At 43.0% G+C, this 24,251-nt stretch overlaps 1 protein-coding gene across 1 annotated transcript in view; it reads right to left on the bottom strand.

Moving 5' to 3' along the window:
• LOC143314530 (uncharacterized) overlaps positions 1-24,251 on the bottom strand; it is an 81,497-nt gene that overhangs the window by 16,046 nt on the left and 41,200 nt on the right. Inside the window, exons 10-21 of the mRNA XM_076721594.1 lie at positions 23,483-23,566; positions 22,963-23,130; positions 22,719-22,802; positions 21,732-21,899; positions 19,653-19,883; positions 19,282-19,512; positions 17,669-17,731; positions 17,306-17,367; positions 16,853-16,997; positions 15,250-15,487; positions 8,550-8,634; positions 5,839-5,950 (exon numbers count right to left, since the gene is read on the bottom strand). Of these exons, the coding sequence (XP_076577709.1) occupies positions 5,839-5,950; positions 8,550-8,634; positions 15,250-15,487; positions 16,853-16,997; positions 17,306-17,367; positions 17,669-17,731; positions 19,282-19,512; positions 19,653-19,883; positions 21,732-21,899; positions 22,719-22,802; positions 22,963-23,130; positions 23,483-23,566 (1,671 nt within the window). The remainder of the gene's footprint in view (positions 1-5,838; positions 5,951-8,549; positions 8,635-15,249; positions 15,488-16,852; positions 16,998-17,305; positions 17,368-17,668; positions 17,732-19,281; positions 19,513-19,652; positions 19,884-21,731; positions 21,900-22,718; positions 22,803-22,962; positions 23,131-23,482; positions 23,567-24,251) is intronic.

Genomic DNA, 24,251 nt, shown 5'->3' on the forward strand with positions numbered 1-24,251 from the left:
AAGAAAAGAAAAGAAAGCTGCTGTGGCAAAATGGTGAAGTGAAAAAGAAGCATATTTTCCCATTTTGATGTCATTAATCATAGAAATTTAAGCTAACCAGTCTTTATTCTTTGACTCAGAGATTGAGAATAGGGCGATATTGCACGGCTCTTTTGGAATTTGTGAAGAGCTTTTTAGCGGAGTAAAACTTGCAGCTAAGGTGAGATGATTAAACGTTAGCCTTGAATAACTACAATGATAGCATTCTTACTTACTTTTATGAATTAGACACTGTTAAATGAGTGGCAGGTGTGATTTGTAAAGACTCATTTCCACTCGTTTTTCAAGTGTTGGCCAAGGCCACAAACACGCAGGTATATAAAAGTGAAGAGACTGAACTCTGACTAACTGATATGAATTTACCTTGGTATCTCGCTAAAACTAACAAGTTTGGAGAACTTGGAGAACAAAAGGTTTTAGTAATTCAACACTTTTAAAAAACTATATCTATTAAACTAAGGGTGACCTGAGAGAGAAACAACCTTTAAATATCTTTCTTGCTCTAAATTAATCATCATGCCTCATATGCTCCTCCCATGAACCGAGCAACTTTTCATGCTTCATCCCCATCCGCGCACAGGAACACAGACGAAACGGCCTTCTTTGGAGAAGAAAGACGTCTGAAAGCTGAAAAGGACTCAGACGGGTGTGGAGACAACACGAGGAAAACAGTGGGAAATAATCCGTCTGCTCATCTGTTCGTCCCGTCTCACAAATGAATTACAGGTCTGTGGCTTAATGAGGTGTGTTTGAGGGTGATGGGACACAAGGACACACATGCGCACACACACACTGAACAAATATGAAAGTCCATTCCGCGGTTAAACAGTTAGACAATTGGTCCACTTCTCTTTATTCATCAACTGAACAAATGAGCTTCATTTGTCTGTCCTCATTTCTCCACCATCCAACCTGTGTGTGTGTGTGTGTGTGTGTGTGTGCATGTGTAAAAACGGTGATCTAGTGTGGGTCATTCTAAGCTAATTAAGCCAAGCTGAGGGCTTCTATCAGGTATAATGAGTGAGATCAATGAACACAGGACCGTTCCAGAGACCACCTCTCTCTAGCACTACCAAAATGAAAATACTTTAAGTGTTTGCAAAGTTCACCCGCACAGCCTCGTCTCCAATCAGAACGAACACAGACACTCGCGGATGATGTGTGCATCTCCCCCCCAGAAAATGATTAGACGACAGCAACGTCAGGCTGCTAAATCATCGTCTATCACTGGTGGAGTGGCGAAGAAAATGGAGGAAACTGGAGCGCATTATATTTGGCTTTGCCCACCTGCACGTCCAAAAACTGTGCAGAGTAAGAGTTGCTGCTTTTTCTGATAGTGTTTTGCTTAAGGATACTTAAGCGGGGAGCAGGCGCGTCTCTCCAATCACTAGGCAGATCCCCCGCTGACTCAAAGTGATTAAAAGCTACTGTCTAATTTTATTTCTATAGAATGACATCAATAGTCGTAACGATTTTGGGCAAAAGTTTAAGGGGACGAAAACATGGTTATAAACTTTTGCTTTCTGAAAACTTCTCTGCAAATTCTCATTAAAACTGTTTGAAATCTTTTAGTCCATGCTAAAAGAAGTTGAGGTAAACACACTAATGACTGTGATATCGTGTGTGTGTGTGTGTGTGTGTGTGTGTGTGTGTGTGTGTGTGTGGCAGAGAGAGAGAGTGAGGAAGAGGGAAAAGGAGTGAGGAATGAGCTGATCAGTCACAAAACATGCCTCATGTTTACCGCAACTCGTATTTGAACTGGACTCATGCAGAGGGACGGGAGTGAGTAAAGTGTGTGTGTGCGTGTGTGTGTGTGCGTGCGAGCGTGTGTGCTGAGCGGCATACATGCGGGCAAGCACAGAACCGACTGGCAGATAACATGCAAATCCTTTTCTCCATATCAGGAAAGAAACACAAAACAAATCCAGAATACACAAACAAGACTCTGCATGTAACACACACACACCACAAACAAACACACACGGTGGCATAAAAAGACATACACACAGAGAAAGACAGAGCTATCTGAGGTTCAGCTACTGTGCACCGAGGCAATTTGTAATATAGATTTCCTCTATAGGCCACTGTAGTGTACCATTTACCATTTCAAACCCTTTGATTTTTTTCACCAGCGGATAATTCATCTTCTGCTGGTCAATAACAGATTGGGACCTAATGAAGGAGTCATAGTCAGAGCGGCCATCACGCTGGTGTTTAAACACTGTTTGGAGTCACATTCATTGAAAAGCTCATCTGTTGTTGAGATGATGGAAGACAGCACGAATGCAAAGGGGAAACGTAAGGGATTGTGTACGAGTGCAGCACACCAGCCGGAGAATATATACATACAGAACACACACAAAGACATGCACATAAGGACGTATACACACACTTTACTACAAATGTAGGCGTACAAAATGTGAGATGTATTAGACGAATAATTTAAGAAACAATGATGATGTGATATGAACAGCTTTAAAAATATGAAGTATCAAACGGATGCTGTTGCACTGCTTTAAATATGGTGCATACATCCATTAATAGTAATCAGCCAAACAAGATCCAGAGTGGAAGTCCATGGCTGACACTGATCGGTTCCTGAATTCATCTAGTTTGTCAATCCATTAGTGCCAGCTGACAGAGGGTCTGCTCTACCAGTGACGAGATGCTGCTGGCTGTTGTTACAGGCACTGCATCTGTTTGTGGTATCAGTGCCTTTAAGGAACAGTTTGACGTTCTGGGAAATAATCTTATTCCCTTTCTTGCCCAGAGTTAGATGAGAAGATTGATTAAATATAAAGGCTACAGCCAGCTGCCGGTTAGCTTAGCTTTGCATAAAGACTGGAAGCGGGGGGACACAGCTAGCCTGGCTCTGCCTGACGTTAAGAGGACTAATGTTGGGCCAGGAGCAGATTGAGTTCCTAGAGCAGTGACGGTCAACTGGAGGCTCGCGGGCCACATCCGGCCGACCAAAGCTTCCCACAAAATTGATATTTTTTTAAAACGTTCGCATGTAACATTACTCACCAGTGGAAGAGGCTCGGTGTGTGCTGAGAGGGATCACTGATCAGCCTGAAAACCCCTGGCAACAAGCCAAAAAGTCCATAATTCATAGCTACCCTGCTCTATAGAATCAGATTATTCTCCATCGCTGTTCTCGCAACTCCGTGGACTCAACATCAAACTGCTTGGCTCCCAGGATGACCATTCCCACGGAGCCAACAGCAGCACCCTGGCTGGATTACAGGAGGGAACTCTGGAGTTCACTGGAAGTTGAACTTTTGCGTTGAGCACCTCATTGGTGGAGGTCTGAGAGCATTTTCTACTCATCATTATTTACATTTAGGACTCCACACTGACGGCTCATAGAGAAAACATTTAAAGAGAAGATATTAAACAATAAAAAGCTAATTAGGCCTAAATTTATTTCATTTTCTAATGTGAAAATCCAGCCCCCACAGTGTCTGCTTAGACAAATTCTGCCCTTGAGGAAATCATGGTGACCACCTCAGGCCTCGCACATTCCTTCAACTCCCTCAACCTGCCATCCTCTCGCAGTCCACCAGATGTCCTCGGACTCCCTCCTTTCCTCATCACCTGACTGCTCCACCCATCCGCACACCTGTTCCCACCTCTCATCTGCCCTGCAGTCACCTGAGCGTCCCCACCCATCTCTCCCACAACCGCACCTCATTCCCCAGTCAGCCGTCACTACAAACATCAGTTCACGTCCTTTGTTCTCAGGCAGACCGTGACGTCATCAAGCTTTCTTTCCAGTCTTGTGTCTCTAATCTGTATTCTGTTGATCTGAAACCTGACACCTGCCTGTTATTGACCTTTTTCCTGTTGGAGTGATTCTCTGGGTTTGCCCCTTGCCTGTCTCACTATCCCATAAGCTTTTTGTTCCTCAGTTCCTCAGAAATGCATCTGCACTGCCTCTGTCACCTGCGTTTGTGTCTACCCCTACTGTTCCGCTCATGCATACGTGAAAACCTGTTCCCAGTCCTTATGCTAAGCTAAAGTTATCTGCAGAGCTGGTGTAAGAGTGTTATCGATCCTCTCATCTAACTCTTGGCAGGAAGGAGAATATGAGTATTTCCCAAAACATGAAATTATTCCTTTAAGAATGAATGAATGAAAACTTGATCTGGAAATTGCCTGATACAAGAATGGTACAAGAATCAGAAGTGATTCTTAAGTTTTAGGTTTGGGCAGGGAGATATTTCAATATTATTGTTGATTTGCCTTCAGTGAGATTGTATTGTGATGATATGATCACACCATGTAACCTTTTTAAAAAATCTGTTCTCTAAATGAATCATTCAAAGCAAGCTGTAATCAAAACTACATGAGTTCTAGAAGTGATGTGGCTGAAGAGTTTGGACTGATGCAATGCATACTGGTGGAACTCAGATCATTGCCATATTGTGATAGATATTACTATGAGAAAAAAGTATGCTCATTAATCTCGTGACATACTTTGCAATCCAACATCTCAACCAACCCTATTTCAGCCCAAGAAAATGTTATTTCCAATAGAAAAGAAGTAGAGCTTCACTTTATGCTTATATTCATACACTACTAGCCATTGCAATGTCTTCATGCATGACTCTGACTTGACAGACCTGTGACTAACTCTGACATGTCCTGCAATATGTTTGATCAGAAATTGTATAACAGAGAAAAGAGATGAAAGGATTTTCAGCAGTTGAGAAATAGATGAAGAACCCTTCGCCAGCCCTGGCCTGGCTACTCACTGACCAATCACCTGGCCTAAGTCAGTGTCTTACTGGCCCTGGGCAATCACTATTGTCAAGAAAAAAGGAGAACCACGCTATGTGGGCTGCATTATTCACAAGGACAGGGTGAAAAAAAAGAGAAAGGTGAGGAAGACCGAGCGAAGGAGAAAGGAACGGAGAGAGAGGAGGCCGGGGAAACACGCATGAAAGAAAGAGTGAGAAAAGAGAGGGCGCGAGAACAGAGAAGCAGAAAAGGGAGAAAGGAAAGGAGCAACTTTAAGAATCTGAACAAAATGCAAAATCGAGATCCGAGAGAGCACCACTGTGCACGGCAGCTTAAGACGAATTCAAAGTTTGTTGAATCTAAATGAACATCACTTCCCCGTCCTGGCTTTACCCTTAATTATCCATTCTGCCTTTGTACAGCGGCGGCTCAGCTCTGACAACCGCTCTCCCCTGAGACCCCCCCAACCCCCCGCTCGCAGGCAGAACATTAGGGAATATCAGGGAATATTACACCCAGGAATTAACGCTCCAAATCACCTTGCCAGGTTTAGGTCCCGCATACACCCCTCCCTGTCTTGGACAAGATAATCCGGGCTCTAGCACCGGATATATGCCACTAATCATCAAAAAGGTAAGAGGGGGTGCAGGGAGAGAGGAGAGGAGGGGAGGAGAGAGGAGGAAGACCTTGGAGGGCAGGAGAGGCGAGTAAAGGAGAGGAGAGGAGAGGAGGAGGAGACCTGAACATATGTGTATTCATACTCATGTTTATGTAGTACAGTAGACCTGGCTCAAGTATTTCTTGAACCCACTTTAAGTATTAAAAAAAAGTAGGCTCAGCAGCAGAAATCAATGCGCTGACTGGCAGACGGATTAGATGATTACATTTAAATGATATTAAGTGGGAAAATTGGTATAGCTTTCTGAGCGCAGACAGTATCTCAATGGCTCAGATGGCAAACACCTTACCTGCACTGTGCTCCAAGCCGGTTTAAACAAACACAAATATGTTATTTGCCAATGTTGTGTCACTCAGGTCTGGTGTGTGTTTATTTACCTGGCCTTGTGCATCCTGTTTCCCTCGCTCTGCCTCGAGTTTGTGATCGACAGCCTGCTGGAGATTCCTCCTGAGCTCCGCCACCTCAGTCTGCAGCCTCACAGCCTCTGACCTGCGCACACAAGAACAAAAAAAAAACAATTGAGCAAATTAGGATACTAGAATAAGGATAATTAATAAAAATCAGTCAATATCTGCGATGCATTTTTTTAAAGCTCATTTCAGTTTTCTCACATTCATTATTTCCATTAACACATTTAAAGCACTTAATTCCAATATTAAGTTTCTTGAAAATCCTGATCCGTGGGGGTGTTTAACGAAGGCACCGCAAGTGTGAGTGTGTGTGTGAGTGCGTGTGTGTGTGTGTGTGTGGCAGCCGAGCTAAGGGAATGTGAAGGGGATCAATATGAAGGGGTCTATTCCTGCCACGCAACTGTGCGTCTGTGTGTATGTGAGTCAGTTAGTGTCTGCAAGTGTGTGTGTACATGTGTGCGAGTGAGTTTGTGTGTGCCAGCTGCCCTGGCTACAGCCAGATCAATACAACAAATGATTACCATTTCCACAAACCTCCCTCCACAGCCTCGCTTCGGCCGCTCAGTGAGCCTCAACACCCCCGCCAACTCCCCCCCTCCACACACACACACACACACACGCACACATATACACACGCAGACCAAAACAAACCACCCCCACTCTTGACCCACACCTCTAAAAGCAAATATAAAAATGAAAAATTACAAGTTCATGAATAGGAAAAATATTTGGGCCTTGCAGAAGCAAAAGTTTTGGGACGGTGAACTAAAGTTAGTGCATTATGGATTTTACAGTTCAAGCAAGAATGAATATGTAGGGAAAGAGCACAAAATCAGCATTCAGCCATTAGTTTTTATTGGCATTTGTGTTAAATTGACACATCTAAAAAATATACCCCCCAAAAAAAGCATGCACAGTTCAATATTCCCCCCCCATGACTCTATTAATAATTAATTCTTTTTTCATTTAATCATTTAGTCAATTAACTGTCAGATCCTACTTTTCTAAAGCTGCAACTATCAATTATTTTTATTATCAATCAATCTGCTGTTTTCAGGGATAATCGATGAATCAATTCATCTGTAATATGTCAGAAAACAGCGAAAACAGGCTGTCACTCATCATTCAAATTGCACGTTTTTAAAAAGAAGATACATAAAAACACCAAATATTCAATGTGAGAAGCTGGTTCTGCAGAATTATTAAATAATGACTTTCATGTTTAATGAAAATTGTTGCCATTTAATTTTCTGTTGATCTACTAACTGACGAATCATTTCAGCACAAATTTAAGGGTTTTCTTAAGCTTTTTAAAATATCTCTCTATCATTATTAGGCAGTGGAAAGTACGAGAGATGCATACTGACATGCAGCAGAGATCCCCAGCTGGACTGGAACTGGGGACACTGCAGTTTTGTGGTCAGTGTCTCAAAGCCCTCCAGGCCACCAGCACCCCAAGACCCCAAGATGCTACATTTTTGTTGCAATAAAAACAACTTAAAGTTCAGTATTCTTCATAAAAAAGATGCAAAACTGTCACTCTTAGCAGTTGGGAAGGCCCTGCCAGCATGGGATTGTCAATTTTAATGAAATATCTTTTGATGATTAACAAAAGATTTAACAGACAAATCCTAAAACATAAATTACAGTCGACTATCTCAACACGCAGACGAATTAAACGTTCCAGCAGTGAACTTAGAACTGATGCTAATAGACTAACTCTGTGGTAGTAAAAGCTGAAGCAGGAGCACAACAGCCAAAACAAAAAGGAAAGAAAGCGCCTGATAGATTGGTCCACGGAGAGAACACATGATAGGATGAACAGAGTGGGAGAGAGAAAGGAAAGAAAGAGAGGAGGCATCCTGTGGAGAAAGGAGGGGATTTCCCACAGCACAGATGGAAGCCATTAGTATGGTGTTGTTGCTTAAAAACCTTTCATGTCTTTGCAGTTATTAGATAATACTGGGTTAACAGTAAACAGCATGATTCTGTAAATGGATATAATATGCAGACACAGCGATTGTTTTAGCATTCAGTACCTAAAATTGGTTTAAATGTAATAAAATGCAATAATTCAGAATGTAACCTATAAAGTCTCCATGCCGAGCTTTAAATTGTCGGTTGACGATGAAAATGTTCCATGGCTCAACTTAACCGAGAAACTCCCTAAGACGGAGACCGTTGCAGTGAGGTCATGTCGAAGCCAAAGCCGCAACCACAACTATGCGCGCACAAACAGACACACACAAACACACACTCCACTGGGTGATACATGCTTGCTGATGTCATCACCGCAGCCCTGGTGGCACACAGGGGTCAACCAGGGGTCTCACCTCTGAACTCTGAACTCCATGACCTAACATCTGCTTACCAACCGTGTCCCATCCATACACATTTTGATATTTCTGTTAGAAGTACGCACAACACGACTGTCATTTTCAGGAATAAAAAAATCTAATGTCTGATAGATCTCGAGGTTGGGCATTTTGCTCTGTAGACTCTCTTAAACAATGTACGTATTTAGAGCTTAGGGCTGTTCTGTTCAACACATGTTCAGTTAAACAGCCTACTGTATGCCGCGCATAAAAAAGCGAAATGTTTTTGATTACCGAGCTTACACAGGGGACGATGGGAAATGGGATAAGAGAGGAAGCTTCTTTCCCTCTCTCCCTTCTTACCTTATTTTCCCCTCTGCTAGCTTTCCCTCATTCAGGCACCCCTCCATCCGCCTCGCCTCCTCTGCACGGGCTGCCAACTCCTCCACTGAGCAGGAGTGAGAGAGAGAGAGAGAGAGAGAGAGAGAGAGAGAGAGAGAGAGAGAGAGAGAGGAAGAAAAGTGTGAGATAAAGAGCAACAGTTCACTTCAGACACTGCTGTTGCTTAAGATTCATTATGAGCGCAGGGCCTAATTTAAATGGCCATATGAAGTATGATGAAGATTTTCCAATTGAGATAATAAAATTATGACAGAAAGCTCTTGAGGCTGAGTTTTAACATATCTAAAGAGAGAACTGTATAACACGAGAAAAGATTACCACAATACTTCACATCTTCCAGCAGACCAAGGTTAATAGAATGATTCACAAAACATGCATGCGCAGGGGTGATTATTGATTCGAGTTCAGCACGAGTGGGAAAATATGAACTGCGAGCCGTCCTCAAAGCCAAACGAAGAACTCCGCTACAGAAGAGGCACTGAATGGCTTTCAGAGGCAGAGAAGGAAGGAGTGAAAGTATTGCACCGCTTACACAGAGACGGGGCAGCAGCCCTTTTGTTGAGAGACAAAAGAAGTGCTCCCCGACATCGTCAATAGATGGCACTCTTTACCTTAAGCAGGCCACTTGAGCTCATAGTCCTGACTGCATCCCTTCAATCACATTCCCTTTTCAGCCGTCTCCTCCGTCTACATGCAATAAAACCCCATTGTCGTACACTTAGTAGTTTAGCACATTGAGCGGATGCATAATAAACCACTAGTCAGGTTCCTTGGTTAGGTTTGCTTTCGCAGGCCCTTTTTGGTTTGAATTTAAAATTTAGGATTTGCTTCCTTCCACCCCGCTTTTTTTTTTTTTTTTTTTTTTTTTTTTTTTGTTCTGTATGCTGTTTTGTGAGTCAATGTTTCCTCATAGCTCTTAAAACCTTTTCACTAAATTCCGTATTCATTGAATATAACATAAACTGTCAGCCATCGGTGGCCAAGGCTAGTGAATATTGAGAAGGTGTGTGCACTGAATATGTAGAGGTGTGTGCGCTCCTGAGCGTGTGTGTGTGTGTGTGTTGAATATTTACAGGACGGACCTTGACTTTGTGGGTGCGCATGTGTGTTTGAGTGTGTGAAGTAGAAATAGAGAAATTTCGTATGGGTATTGCTGTAACGCTTTTAGGGCCACACACGACGCGGTCTTGGTAGTGGTGGGACAGACTGAATAGGGGAAAGCTAATACCAATAGCAGAAAGGAGGAAATAGAGAAAAGAAAATCTACATTTAATAAAACTATGATTAATTTATGGTTTTGCAGCATCCAAACTGTTTAAACTGAAGCCCTAGGAAAATTGAAGCGGCAACTGGAATTGCTAAATATTTAACGATGCACAAACACTTTGATTTGTGTGTGTGTGTGTGTGTGTGTGTGTGTGTGTGCGTGCACCCCACCCTGGCTATTTTACTGCAGCCCAAGGTTAAAGTTTGCTATGAATCTCAATAATCAATAAAGCAGAGATGTGAAAACTTGAGATGGGGATCAAATTCGCATTAAAGTCATTAGTTTTGAGGTGACCTCAGTGACACCTCTCACCAGGGGAGGCCACAGAGAGAGCAATTAGCTGCAGAGACTGACCGTTTGCACAAACACTCCGATTCGCACCCAGGCACGCAAAGGCGCGCGCACGCACGCACGCACACAGCTGCAACACGCACAAAAAAATCAACTGGAAGGACACACAGCTTTCTCTATAACTTAAAATTTCCAGAAATATAGAAACAGCAAGAAGAAAGCAAACAGCAGCACACACGCAGACATGCACCAGGTGTTTACTTTAGCTAAATACATAAGATGTGTGGTATTCATCTTAGCAAGGACAGATGAACGAACGCTGCCAAAATGTTCCACATTAAACATGGATCCGCAGAGGATTGTGGATTTCTCAACAATCAATTCTTCTTAATAGCTCATGGCAGAACAGGAGTGCATATGCTGAGGTCTGGGGTCTGTTACAACCTGTTTTTAGTGGCTTCATGAGTTAAGTTATGACATTAGTCCTCAATCTAAGATCTCGGGTCCTTCACTGTGTCACTTTCTTGACCCTTTTATACTGGCTTCACAACTTAAGGCGTGACATTAGTCCATAATCTAACTCCCTCTCTCAATCGCTCCCTCTCGATGCTTTCATACCAGCTTCAAAGCCCATCATATAGCATCGGGCCTATAATCGCAGATCTGTGGTCAGATTACCCCGCTCTCGCAGCTAACCTTTAACATGAGAAGGACGAAAACCCGGCTAACCCTGAATCAGTGGTTGGGGGTAGGCTGGGCCCTGCCTGGCCCTCATAAAAGCTTCATAAGGCTTCATAGGGGCTTCCTTTGGCTTTGTTGGGGGATTCGTAGCGGGCTAAGGTGTTCCCGTGAGACGTCCCAAAGCCTCCCAAGACTCTTTCTCTCTCTTTCTGAAGTTTCATGGGCTTGCAACACTGCTTTTGGGTATAAGCCAAAAGGTGCAGGCGCACAGCCGCACACCGTCATGCACACAAATACACCACGAAAAAAAAAATCATATGCACACAACAGTGAACACTCTCAAAGACAAAGATTAACACACACACACACACACACACACACAGAATCCAAAACTCACACACACACATACACCCCAACACACTCCCCTCTTGCTCTCTCCTCTCCGCTTTATTTACAATCCTCTGGCAGCGGTACAAGGGCCCGGGGCTATAACACACGGCACCTAATGCTCAAACTGCCAGGTAATCTCATGTCTGACATCCCCCTTTGATAGAAACTGATCAATAGACTCTTGTAAAGGAGTCATTTTCTCTGATGTTTCTACCAACCACTTCTCTCTATCTCTAACTCTCTCCCCTTCTCTCTCTCTTTTCCCCCCTTCTCTTTTATTAGCCATACATTTATAATTCATATTTCAGCAGGGCTGAGTTTGCTCTGAGACAAAGGGGGGCTTCTTTGTGTAATAAAGAACAATGGTGGTGAAATGATGGGGAGAAATGCCAGTGTTTGCTGCTGGTTCCGGTGAACAACAGTTTTGAGGATCGATAGAGTGTGAAATGGGATTATAGCTAGTAATAGAGGTGAATTGGAGGAGAGAGGCCTGTGCACGTGTGCGTCCAGGGATCCAGATTGGATAGCAGCACACGCGCACACACACACACACACACACACACACACACTTGGCGCACACACACATGTGCACACAATAATGATTTCATCATCTTTAGGCAGATGCTCATCAGCAGCACAGAGGGGAGGTAATATCACATTTCTGTTTTTGTGGAAGTGTGGAAATATGTATATTGTGTTTTTTGTTTATGCTCTTATTTCATTTGTTGTCACACAGCATCACATTTATTTCACATTACGGCCCACCCTACAACACATCTTATTTAAGATGTAAGATGACACTATTTGAATATTTTAAACATGGGGGCTCCACGGCAGCCCAGGCCCTAACTCATCCTCTGTCTGCCTTTGATGCTTTCTAATTATCACTCCTTAATCACTACTTTTAAATGCAGAAGAAAAAGAAGACCAAGTACACGATACCCTCCGCCTCCACTGGTCACTCGGCCATTAAAACTTTAAATGGCACCCAGACTTGTCTTGCTGAGTCATACAAATACCCCTTCAACATTTGACTCAAAAATTAGAAATCAAACTCGGCTTCCTGTACAGAATTAAGGGACGTCTGTCTTCTTCCAATCATAAAACTATTTTGTGGTCAACCTTCATGTCTGTCTTGACTCTATGGAGACATTCTGTGCTATCATGCTGCCCCATCTACACTTGAGCAATTAAACCCAGTGTATCATAGTGCATTACACTTTGTCACAATTGACAAATTTCGTACTCATCGTTGCTCTCCGTATCACACGGTTGGATGGACTCGCTCTGCTGCTGAAGCTTCCAAACTACCTCACATCTCCTCTCTCGCTTAAACACGGTAACTAGAGTCCACGATCCAGTGACTACTCAACCTCAGAAATCCCTCATTCAAGCATAATGTTGGCAGAGCCGGTTTCAGGGTACTGTGCCCCTTTTAAATGGAATGAACTGCAAATTGCCCCCAAAGTAGAGCTTTATTATCTGATGTTTTTTTTATGATTCTGGTAACTGTTTTTTATTAATTCCTTGTTTATTGTGTAGTTTCTGTTTGCTGATTGTGTTCTTGTGAATGTTTCTCCTTCTCAGGTCCCTCTTGGAAAAGAGATCTTAGTCTCAATGAGACTGCCTGATTAAACAAAGGCTAAGTGAATTTCACAGGTGGGTGCCATAAAAACATTTTTTTTTTTTTTTTACAAAACAATTAGCCAGCCATTTAGAGTATGCCACATACCGTTTGCTATGAAACTAAGTGGAAACACAATCGTTATTAATCTACACATTATTCATTTTCATGTATTCATTGTATAAACTCTCTCTCTAACACACACACACAAATACACACAACTCTAAGAGAGTAAGTGCCTTATAGTTTCAGAAATCATGTTCCCAATTCAGTTCAAATTACCCATATATACTGCATGTGTTGCATCGTCTACATCAATACATGTATTGTACACACACTGGCATTCTCATAGCACCACATGCAGTTTATTAAGTGCTGTGTGATTTACCTTCTGGACTCACTATTTTACAAGAAACAGAATATCCACTCAACTGAGAATCACAGTGAAAATGCATGCTGTCAAAGAGTGACAGTAAATCTGACACATACAGTTATAAGCCAAGTTTAAGGACTTTTTTTTTTTTTTTTTTGCTCCCCTTTTTAATCACCTCCTTCTCTCCTGTCTCTTCATCCTCTCCTGCCACAATCTGATTGAATCCAGCTGCCTACAGACGCTTCATTCTCATCCATGTGACATCTCTCTGGTTCCCAACTCATCCTCCTGTTCTCCTTTTCTTTCCTCCTTTGACATTCCCTCTATCTGGCCACAGAGACCTTTTAATATAAAATCCATCACATCCTAACTACAGTTATGTATACACCCAGCTGTCGGCCTCAGGTAACATACTACCAGTCTCACATCACCAAGTAAAAACGATGTGATAGAGACCAGAAACAATCAATTTAATTATAATTTAAACATCATCTTACCGTAATCTGTAATGTTAAATGAGGCCAAAAGAAGAGGCAAATAACCCCATTAACATTAACAGTACATACACTTGTAAAATAAAGCAATAGTCTTAAATAAGTTGTTTTGATGCAAATGTACTTTGGTCGACTCCTGTTTTCTTTTCCTCATTATTTTTCTGTATACCTCCTTGTGTATGTCCATATTGTTGCAAAAAAAAAATCTGCTTTATAACCTGTTTATTTTCACAATCCACTCCATCCTTGTCCAGATCTACTGTCATCAAGCAACAAAAAGAATCATCACCACTCAAGGCAATGTTTTCATAATACAGAAAGGACCTCGGCAAGGGCTTCATGTTAATAAAAAGGCCTTTTGTTCATGACAGTAATTTCTCAAGCTAACTCCTCACCCACTCTATTCAGGCCACTGCTATATCCAGGTAAACAATGCCCCCTTTGTTACAATAATGCATCTTTATTCTTCTTAAGTCATTACAATAGCCTCTACGTTGCTGGATTGTGTTTGCTGAAGGTAAAAGCTGAATAATATGTGGTTTTGTGCACAGCGTAGAGTTGAGGGAATGCGTTTTGATCACAGACAAAGGCCAAGCTACACAGTGTTGTCCTTCTGTCTCTATCTTGTTAATGAGCAGTGTTCACCGAGCAAGCCAGCCACTGTCTGCCACAGAGAGAGACCTCAGATTCATCTCTCTGCGGACAATAGGTGAGTGTGTGTGTGTATTTGTACCTCGGAGAGCAAGTGTGTATGTGCTAATTAAAGCAGTGGGAGTTGGGAGAAATGGCTCTGTGCGTGTGTGTATGCGAGGTGTTTGCCTGGCATGACCGTAGATGTGTACGTTAATTCTTAATGAGACATTTCTGTGCCCAGAGAGACCCAGCCATCACCATTCCTGCACTGACACACTACTACAAAGGCCACCGTCGCGCACGCGCGCAGACACACCCGCGCACACACACACATAAACCAGATCATTACCATACAGCTAAAGCAGCGCGCCATTAAATCAAACCTCTATCTGCAGCGTGTGTGTGCGTGTGTGTCTGAGTTGAGTTAACATTGCGTGCAGACAGCGAGCAGCCGAATCACCACATTGCTGTACCACTGCTGGCTAATTTGAGCTAACTGATAGAGCTAACAGCAGTGTGGCTGGTTCTGCAACAAAAGGCAGGGCACACTGTATAGCTCCTCCGGCATGCTATATGCTTCTGATGGACAACATGGCCCCCGCAGTTTAAACAGGAAAAGCAGGGCAACTGGTGAATCAAAAAGCAAAGTCAGATGAAATGTCTTTATGGAAAAAAATGCTCATGTCAGCTATTTTGCTTGTGCACCTCTCGCTCAGCTCTGTAGGTGTGAGTCGCTCCGGTCATCAGTCAAATGCAGGTTAATTTAAAATTAAATAATTGGTGAACAAAAAAACTGTGTATGTACACACTGTATTTGTGCATGTGGCTGACTTAAATGTTACTGGATAAATTGACAGATTGTTGGATGAAATGAGTAACGGATGGATTACTGATGGACTGATTGCTACCTGTCACTTGGTGCTTGCTGCGCAGCTCCTCCAGCTCTTGACTCAACTGCCCGATGTGACTGCTCAGACTCTGTTTCTGTCTGATGGCACTCCTCATCTCCTCCTCCTCCTTCTGCAACTCCTCTTGAAGTCTCTGCACCTCTCCTCTCTGCGCAGCCGCCTCGCTGCTCCTTCTCGCTGCCTCTTGTCTGGCCTCCTTCAGCTCCTCCTCTGACTGTCTGAGAAGTGCCACATGTACCTGCGGCACAAGTGAGGGGCCGAGAGGAACTCTGAATAAGTGACTGCGTTTTCATGCGTGCACACAGGTGGTGTTTGTGGCCCCCGTTCAGATCAAGTACCTCGCTAGATTGTGTCTGGAATGCACTTCACACTTGCTATCAAAAGGAGTCTAAAATGTGTATTGAGTGACCACTTACTACTTGATTTTGCTTCCCTGCTTACATTTGCTTTTATCCACGAGAAAAACCTTGACTGAAACTTAAAAAAAAAGAACACATTTGTCTTTGTCACACAGCTAGAGGAATAAAGGTGGTGGACTCAAACTTCAAAATCTTGTCCAAGCTGCTCGGTACAGGCAAATCAATTGTGTTAGGGGATTTGGAAGGCATACAGTAGCCAACTCTGCATATTGCAGATTATTCAAACGTCCTTCACAGCAGTCGTGGATGGATTTATGTACCACATACTGTACATTCTGGGTGAGTTTACACATATATTAAGAGCTATCTGCTAGCCATCGTGGTCACCCCATGTGCTTTTCAGTGCCAGTGTCTGTGTGTGTGAAAAACATCTGAGGAGGTCATTTGCAAAAACAGATACCTTCATGGTTATTAGAGTTGGTGGTGTTGATCTGTTTTTGCAAATGACCTCTTCACACACACACACACACACACACACACACACAGATCTATTTATATCTATCTATTCCATGGGAAACTAGGCTGGATTAATGGACGAGACCTGACTGTGGGATGAGAATACACAACAGTTGCCTGTGTGTGTGTGTGTGTGTGTGTGTGTGTGTGTGTGTGTGTGTGTGTGTGTGTGTGTAATGTGTGTGCTTGCATATGATCTCCGTAAGCATGACATGTCTGTCACATGTACGTGCCAGAGGACGCACAAATTAATGTGTAAAATCAAATGTTCCCAGTTCAACCTACGCATATAAGACTACACACACACACACACACACACACACACACACAATGATGTGTCTATGACTGCCAGCAATGTTGGCACTCTGCCAGGCTACAGTCACCACTTTGAGTAATTTGAATATTTAGTGTCCCATTGAGCTCTTAATTGGAGTCAATTTCACCAGGCTTGGCACGTTTGGTGCTTTAATTAATGGTGAGGCAATTTGTTTCTGCCAGGCAATCACGGGACAATCACATGAGTGGTGGATGTGCGGTGAGTACTCCACTTTGGGAACTTGAATTGAATCTCATGAAACTCATGTTCTTAGCCTGACGTGTATGCATAGGCAACGTTTTTAGGACAATGGGTGAGGGTTGTGAATTCAGATGAGAGGGGGGAAAGGTCGAAATAATATGGCTGTGTCTAAATTAGAGGACAGGTCAGCAGATACGCATTACTTTAATACCTTTTGGGTGTCCGCCAGCTCAAGCTCTAAGTGTGTGACTTCCTTTTTCAGACGTAGCACTTCCTGTTCCAGCTGGCTGCGATCGCTCATGTGAGTGCGGTGGGACGCAAGAAGACTTTGCTTAAGACCCACTTTTTCCTGGGCTCTGTGGAGAGGAGAGCAAAGAGTGACTGGCCTGCTGTGTCAGGAATGCACAGTACCAAAGAAAAAAGTGATTTTTATTTAGCAAACAGATCAACTAAATAATGATAATAAAAAAAAGCGAATCTGAATAGGCTGTGTTAGATTTTCCATGTCACATATCGTGTGCTACCGTGTGCCATTTGGCAAGTAGACTGTTAAGAGAATGAGAGCCGAGGGGGGGGGGCAGATGGGAAGGGCATGTGAGGAGAGACAAGGACAGGAACCAGGATCAGCAGAGGAGAATGAGAGTTTTATAGACTCAGTTATTACTGTCTCTCCAGCTCTGACTTCATCTGAAGAATAGCCTTTTCACACTCCGCAAGGCGCTCAACCTGCTCAGTGCAGCGCTGAAACACACACATATGCAGATACACACACACACACACACGCACACACACACACACACACACACAAGCAAAATGTAGGTGCTGGAATGTAGCTGCATTTTTTTGTCAGAGCAAATCTGAAACCAACTCTGTATTCAAATGTCTCTATGTTCTTTTCGAATACAACCAGAATGCAAACAAATTTCATCTCTCACTTCTTATCTGGGAATGTAACTGGGAGTACTACACTGTTTAGTGCGATGATAACATGCACAGAGTGTAATCCGTGATGTGCAGAACACCTTACCTCCTGCAGCTGCTGTCTGTGTCTCAACAGGCTGAGATACTCCTCATCAGAATGAGAATGACTCTGTTGATACAGCCGGAGGTCACACGCCAACATCACTTTCTACGAGCAGAGGGACCAGGCGAAGCAGGCAGAGAGAAAAGAGAAAAAAAAAAACAGGTAATATTTCTTTTTTGGAGGGCTGATTTCAGTCAATCACGCACTGAAGATGTAACCACCAAATGGCAAAAAAAAACTGATCTAAAACAGGAAAAAGCAAAGCCACAAAAGGGAGCACTTGAAATGATTTGTATTTCAGCAGATTATATGCACTTTGGTTTACTAATAAATGACAATGACACTGAGGTGCCATTAAAGAAACACTCATTATGTATTGCACTCATTTGTGAATTGATTTGTTGCATCGCAGAGCAGAGACGCTTGGCCTTGATGTTCCAAGCACAGCTGACAAACTCCAACACAGCTGGCATGACATTAACAAGTGAATCTAGAGGCAGAAACTACAATAGGTAATAACACCTAAAGATCTTAGCGCTGCTCTCTTAATTAGAACGCCGTGTAGCTCATTGTGTTTTCTTAATGTATTGCTGAATGTATCACTACTCTCAATCTTAGTCTATTAGCTGATGTCCTTTATATAGGCAAATTATGTAACTAATTCAAAAGTAGACATCTTTGTCGGATAAGTGGGAAATTTGACTTCTTCTTCTCCTTTACGTTATAGTGAAATATTCCCAAGTTAGAATACAAATGGACTGGAACAGAGATAACATGAAGATACTATACTCAAGCAACTGTGTAAGATCCTGCTTGTTTGCTAATGCTATGACTTGCACATTCAGTCTTTTTAAGATTGTGAAAAGTATTTCACTGTTTTTTTCAGTTCTGATTTTCTTGTAAACATGAAATGAAGACATGATTTGCGGGTTAGCTGAGCCCAACAGTGGCATGAGGTAGAGAATTAGCAGGACGTGAAGCTCCATAAGAACTCCTAACCTCTTGATAGGCGCCTCACAATCAAAGTCATTAGCCAGTGTAATAAAGGGCCTGAGATACAGCCATTCTTCAACAGCCTAACTCTTTTATAACCAACAGATTAAAGTTGATTGGATTAAAATGACATTCTGCCCGTCTGACCTTGGCGGCAGCAGTTAAGTTCATCCAAATTAAATTTCTCCGTAATAAAGATGATTCATTTGTTGCCTGACGTAGTAAATATAAAACAGAAAGAAAAAGGAGAAAAGATTAAGTGACACACGCCAGTGCACACATGCACAGACTCACACTTGTACGCACACATATCTGTGGGCACAATGACACGTGCGCACAAAAGAATACACCCATGCGTGTGCTCACACAACATGAATGGAGCTGGCATGCACCTGGGAGTGCACACAAGAGCACAGACACACCCATCTGTCTTAACCTAAGACACTGACACCGTAATCCAAATCTTCTTGTTGGGAACTCAGGAGAGGTCACATGAAATCTGTATCCTTAAAAAAAAACATACAACCATCATGAAGACTGAAACAATATTTGTTTCGTGTCTGGATGTAAGCCTGTGTTATGATCATGTCTACATATGCTCTGTTTCACATGCTTGCCCTGACCTGCTGTCTGAGTGTGTCCAGCTGCTCCTGCAGGGATCCCGTCAGGCCTTTCAGATGGTCCACTTTTCGCTGACTCTCGCTCACTAGATTCTGATTGGCCTGCAGCTCATCCGTCAACTGGTCAAGAGCCTCCTGCGATTGCTCCCATTGGCCGACCTTTTCCTGGTACCGCTGTACCATCTCCGCTAGCTCGTCCTGCACCGCGTGAGTAGCCAACTGGGACTCTCTTAGCTGAATGAGGCAATGGCAGAATTTCACACCGTGGTTTGACTCACAGGGCTGGAGACACATGTATGTAGAATAAGTATAGAGCTGATGAAATCTCTCAGCAATAATGGCAATAAACTGTGTTACTGTAAAGTTCGATCTACCTGTTGCTGTGAATACTGTAGTTCCTCTTCCAAAAGTTCCACCTGCCCTTGCACCTTATGCACCTTCTCTATTGCTGCTGTGTACTTTTGTTTAAAAATGGCTGCAGTTTCTTTCTGCCCCTGGGCTTGCAAACTGGCATCTTTCAGCTCCTCCTTGGCTCCTTTAAGCCTCTGATGAAGAAGTTCCATCTCAACCTCCTGCTTCTTCAGCTTCCCTTCAAATGTCTCGACCTGAAAGCAAACGGAGTCAAACGAAGTGCACATGCTGATGAAAATAAAACATTGCTTTTTATTTAAGTGGAACAGCTGTAGCTTGAAGGTTTGGTAGAGTGACCAAAGCGCTGTTAAAGGAGAGTGGCATTTGGACTTCCCTCATGTTTAGGTGAGAGAAAATTTACGGAACAGCTGCTGTGAAAGTGTAGAGTGTTAGTGGCTGAAATTGTTGCAAGTAACTGATGTAACTTCATTTCTGCACACACAAAGAAGATTAAATAAATTAGAGAAATGCTGCAACTCTTACAGCATTGTCATTATCATAATGCTACAAAATCAAACTAAATGTGCCTGAAAGAAAATGGAAAAATAGACATTTTGTAGTTTGGTATAATGGTGTAATATATCGTGCTGCTCTACAGTAACCTCACTCATAATGAAAGGGGAACCCAGGAAGTGAAACCAAGCTTAATCCCGGTGTTACACAAGGAATCCTACCGTAGCTCACCTTTCAAGCAGAGAGGTTGAGAAAGTTAAACCCGCTCTAACACTCAGCTTGAGTTCATCCACATTAATCCCGCTGTAATCTGGATCAGAACACGAGGGTTTACAACTAATGACAGCCAACTAGTTAGATTTCAGTGGTTCACCGCAGCTTGGTTTAACCAGGGATTAGCCGGGCCCATCTAGGACTAACACTGGGTAGGAGGCGGCATGACTGAGTAGAAAACTTGCTCATGCAAAGGAAGAAAGAGACACAAACCAGAGGAGTGGAGAGGACGGAGGAGCACCAGCAACTTTCATTCTCTACTTTAGAGTCAAAAACTGAACAACCTGTGTAGGTGTATGTGTGGACTGTTTAAAAGTACTGACTCAGCCCATGTACACTCGATTTTACCCAAGTGTGATGATGCCGAATGTTCTTCCCAAGGTTACCCAAGGTAACAATTTTAAAGTCACCCTACGAAACACACACACACACACACACACACACACACACACACACACACACACACACGCACGCACAATATACAGGAAGGTGTCGTGTGTCAACTTTACCTATTATGGCTGTATGTGTTACTCGCTCTCTGTCACAGTATTTCCTTTTAATGTATTCACTACCCTACAGTCCAAACACTAATGGTGGATTTAGCATTTCTTTCTGTCGCTGGATGAAAGGCTTTATAACAAGGCTTAATGCGAACACCATGGCTTTCTTGTGACCATAATCAGGAGCTTGTGCTTCAGGGAAACAAACAACCCTCATTAAATATGATGGAAAACACATCGCTTTGACCCTCATTTGGCCCGCTATTTGAGTATTCAAGGCTGTCACATGACTACCCAAGCTGACCCGCATTTGAAAATAACTTTATTCTCCTTTCTTTCTTTCTTTCTTTCTTTCTTTCTTTCTTTCTTTTTTGTCTTGTTTGTTAATTTGGATGATCTAGAGGGGAATGTGCAGAAGGTGACTGCAAAATAAAGCTTGTATGCCGCAAACAGGTCAGCTGGCTGAAGACTGACTGCTTGATAGTCTGCTTAGATCACTCGCACTCATACGGATGAATGCGTCTGATTTTTCTTTTCATACCGTCCACTGGATTAACACCGTAGGTTGTCTGATTGACAACTGAACTCGCAAAAGACTCTGTGCTGCAGACTTAAACTGTCCTTGAGCTTCCTGACCTCTGACTCTGGATCCTTCAGCCCGCTCTGTGTTTGGCCAAGCTCAGAATTGCTCTGCTTCAATCAGCTGTGAAGCAAGACGCTCCGGCGTTCTGCATCAATCGCGGGAGCCTGTGTTCCACCTGTAGGGGAGCTGGAGATGAGCGCAGGTGAAGGGGAGAGGTGAAAATCCTTCCTTACCTGTTGCTGACTACTGCAGAGCTGATTGTGTAGCTGCTGTTGTTCTTTCTCCTTCTGGTCTTTAAGACGCTCGATATCGCTGACCTTTTCACTTAACTGACAGGCCTCTTCCTGGTGTCCTCTGACCTCGTGTTTCAAGTGTCTTACCTCACCCTCCAGTGCTGCCACCTGAGCAAGAAGAAAGCGAAAGAGAGGAAAACTGAAAGGGACGGAAATGGAATAACTTTATGTGGGAATACAAAGCAAAAGAAATACAAAGAAAAGACAGCGAGGGGGCGGCAGCAGCCTAAAAGTGAGGGAATCAGGCTTGAGTCAGAGAGTTTCCCAGTTTAGTCTCAGGACCAGCTGGGGAAATGTGGGCACAGCAGACATGAATGAGTAACGATTCCCCTTTCCTTAGCTCCAACTTTCGAGGAGCCTTTGAGCAAGGTGCAACGCCTCCCACTGCTCTAATGGAGTTGCTCAGTAGCCAACAGTAGAAGACTGTTGCTGGTTTGGGCACTTCCCTCGAGTGGATGTGTGCAACTCTGTGGGTGTGAAACAGGTCATTGTTGGAAAAAAAAAAAGACACAAGGGTGCTCACTCAACCTAGCCTCGGCATATGAAAGGAAAAACCAAAAAATAGCAAGACAGGTTTGAAACCCTTGTAGTGCTACCTAGAAATGAATCTAAGCCCTGAGACGAAATTTCAACCCAAAAAGGCAGAAACAAATCTGAAAAACACAAACTATTTCTTATAGAACACAGCTACTAAATGTTCAGCATTAGAAGGAACAAGCATCATCTTTAATGGTCATATTTTGTTCAGCAAAATCTGTCAAAATTGCAGTATTATAAAATGAAAATGCACTTAAATCAGGCACAGATGATCATAAGAGATAATAGGAAATGTAGTCGGAAAAGTCCTGATAAGGACATAAGTGATATAAGAATATGAGCGACGGGGAAAGTGCAAAGCAACACGCAGACACAAACAAGCCGCCACACCTGTTCCAGCGTCCTTTGATGCTTTTGTTCAGCTGTCTTCATTTCAGCTCTTAACTGGAGAATTAACTGATCCCTGCTTCGAACCTGAACACAGAAAATATACTTCAAAGCCCACCAAATTGCATGTTCCTTCAGTTAAATACGTGGTTTGACAACACGAGAGTTTGCCGCATGGCTCTGCCCTCCGCATGCACGCACACACAGACACACGAGCACATGCACACAGAGACGCAGAGAGATGGACCTCCAGGTGCGAGGTGTGGACTTTCTCGTGGCTCAGAGCCAAATCAGCCTCCAGTCTCTCTTTGGTCTGGTTCAGGTGGACGCACTCTCTGCCCCGGTCCTCCATCTTGGCTCTCAGCTCATCCCTCTCCTCGCACAGTCTCTCCAAAGCCGTCTCTCTTCGGCGCAACTGGGAAATATGAAGCCACACAATCAGTGCTGTAATCTCTCTGCACTTCACAACACCAGCGTTAGGACAAAGGGAAAAAACTTAATGAAATTAACTTTAAATAACACTCTACTAAACAACAGTAATAAGGGGATATTAATCCTCACAACACATTAACCAGCCAATGTTATTTAACACACAGTACACCAAAGTACAATTAAATTGATTCTGATTCGATTTCAATTTTCATAAATATAACCGCAGCTGCATCTATCTGAGTCCGCTATCAATCTTTTAATGCAGTTAACATTAATAGGAATCATGAGAATTAAAGAAAAATCATTTTAGTGAATAATTAAGCTGTTGTTTTCACCTCGTTCTGACATTCAGAGCGCTGCTTCTGACTCTCTGCGAGCTCCCTCGCCAGCGCGCACGTCTTAATCTCCCTCTTCTGAATCTGGAAAACAAAAACAGATCCCCCCCCCCCCGCGACTTAGGATGCTGGACACTGGCTTTTTTTTTTCTTTTCTTTTTTTTAATTGCAAAACCCAGATGTTTTTTTGATGATCAGTAACATTGTGTTGAGGAGTGTTTTTTTCCGTGAGTCATCAAAATGCATCTCACAAAACTTGAGATAAAATATTCCAGTGTTGTTTTCATATTTGTGTTTAAGGTAACGGCGGTGGTGGCGGTGGGTGGATGGCGGTACACACAGAGAAACGGTTGTTTATGCCCCTCATGAGTATACAGTCAGTGTGACGGTTGCTTGTGTTTGTCTGTTTCCTTGGTGACCTTCTCTAATTACCCACTTCAGTTGTATGCCAAGCGTGTGTGTGTGTGTGTGTGTGTGTGTGTGTGTGTGTGTGTGTGTGTGTGTCTAATGCCTTCATGTGGGTGTGACTCCTCACAAGTTTGCTTGGGAAATGTTTTTGGACTTTTCTCCTCTCTTCTGTTTGTGTTGCAGACAGACTCGTCATGGTTTTTCTCTTTTTGGGGTCAGTCATAACGGCCAGGTGTCTGCTGTTTGAGCTGAACAGATTTCTAATGCATTCTGGGATATTTTTGTTTGATTTTTTTTTTATGTCCAACAAAAGTCGCTCAGGCTTTCCTCTAAGCTTTTAGGAGATGGAGGGAGAACGGTA

Source organism: Chaetodon auriga, chromosome 21, assembly GCF_051107435.1.
Source record: "Chaetodon auriga isolate fChaAug3 chromosome 21, fChaAug3.hap1, whole genome shotgun sequence".
Classification (NCBI taxonomy): domain Eukaryota; kingdom Metazoa; phylum Chordata; class Actinopteri; order Chaetodontiformes; family Chaetodontidae; genus Chaetodon; species Chaetodon auriga.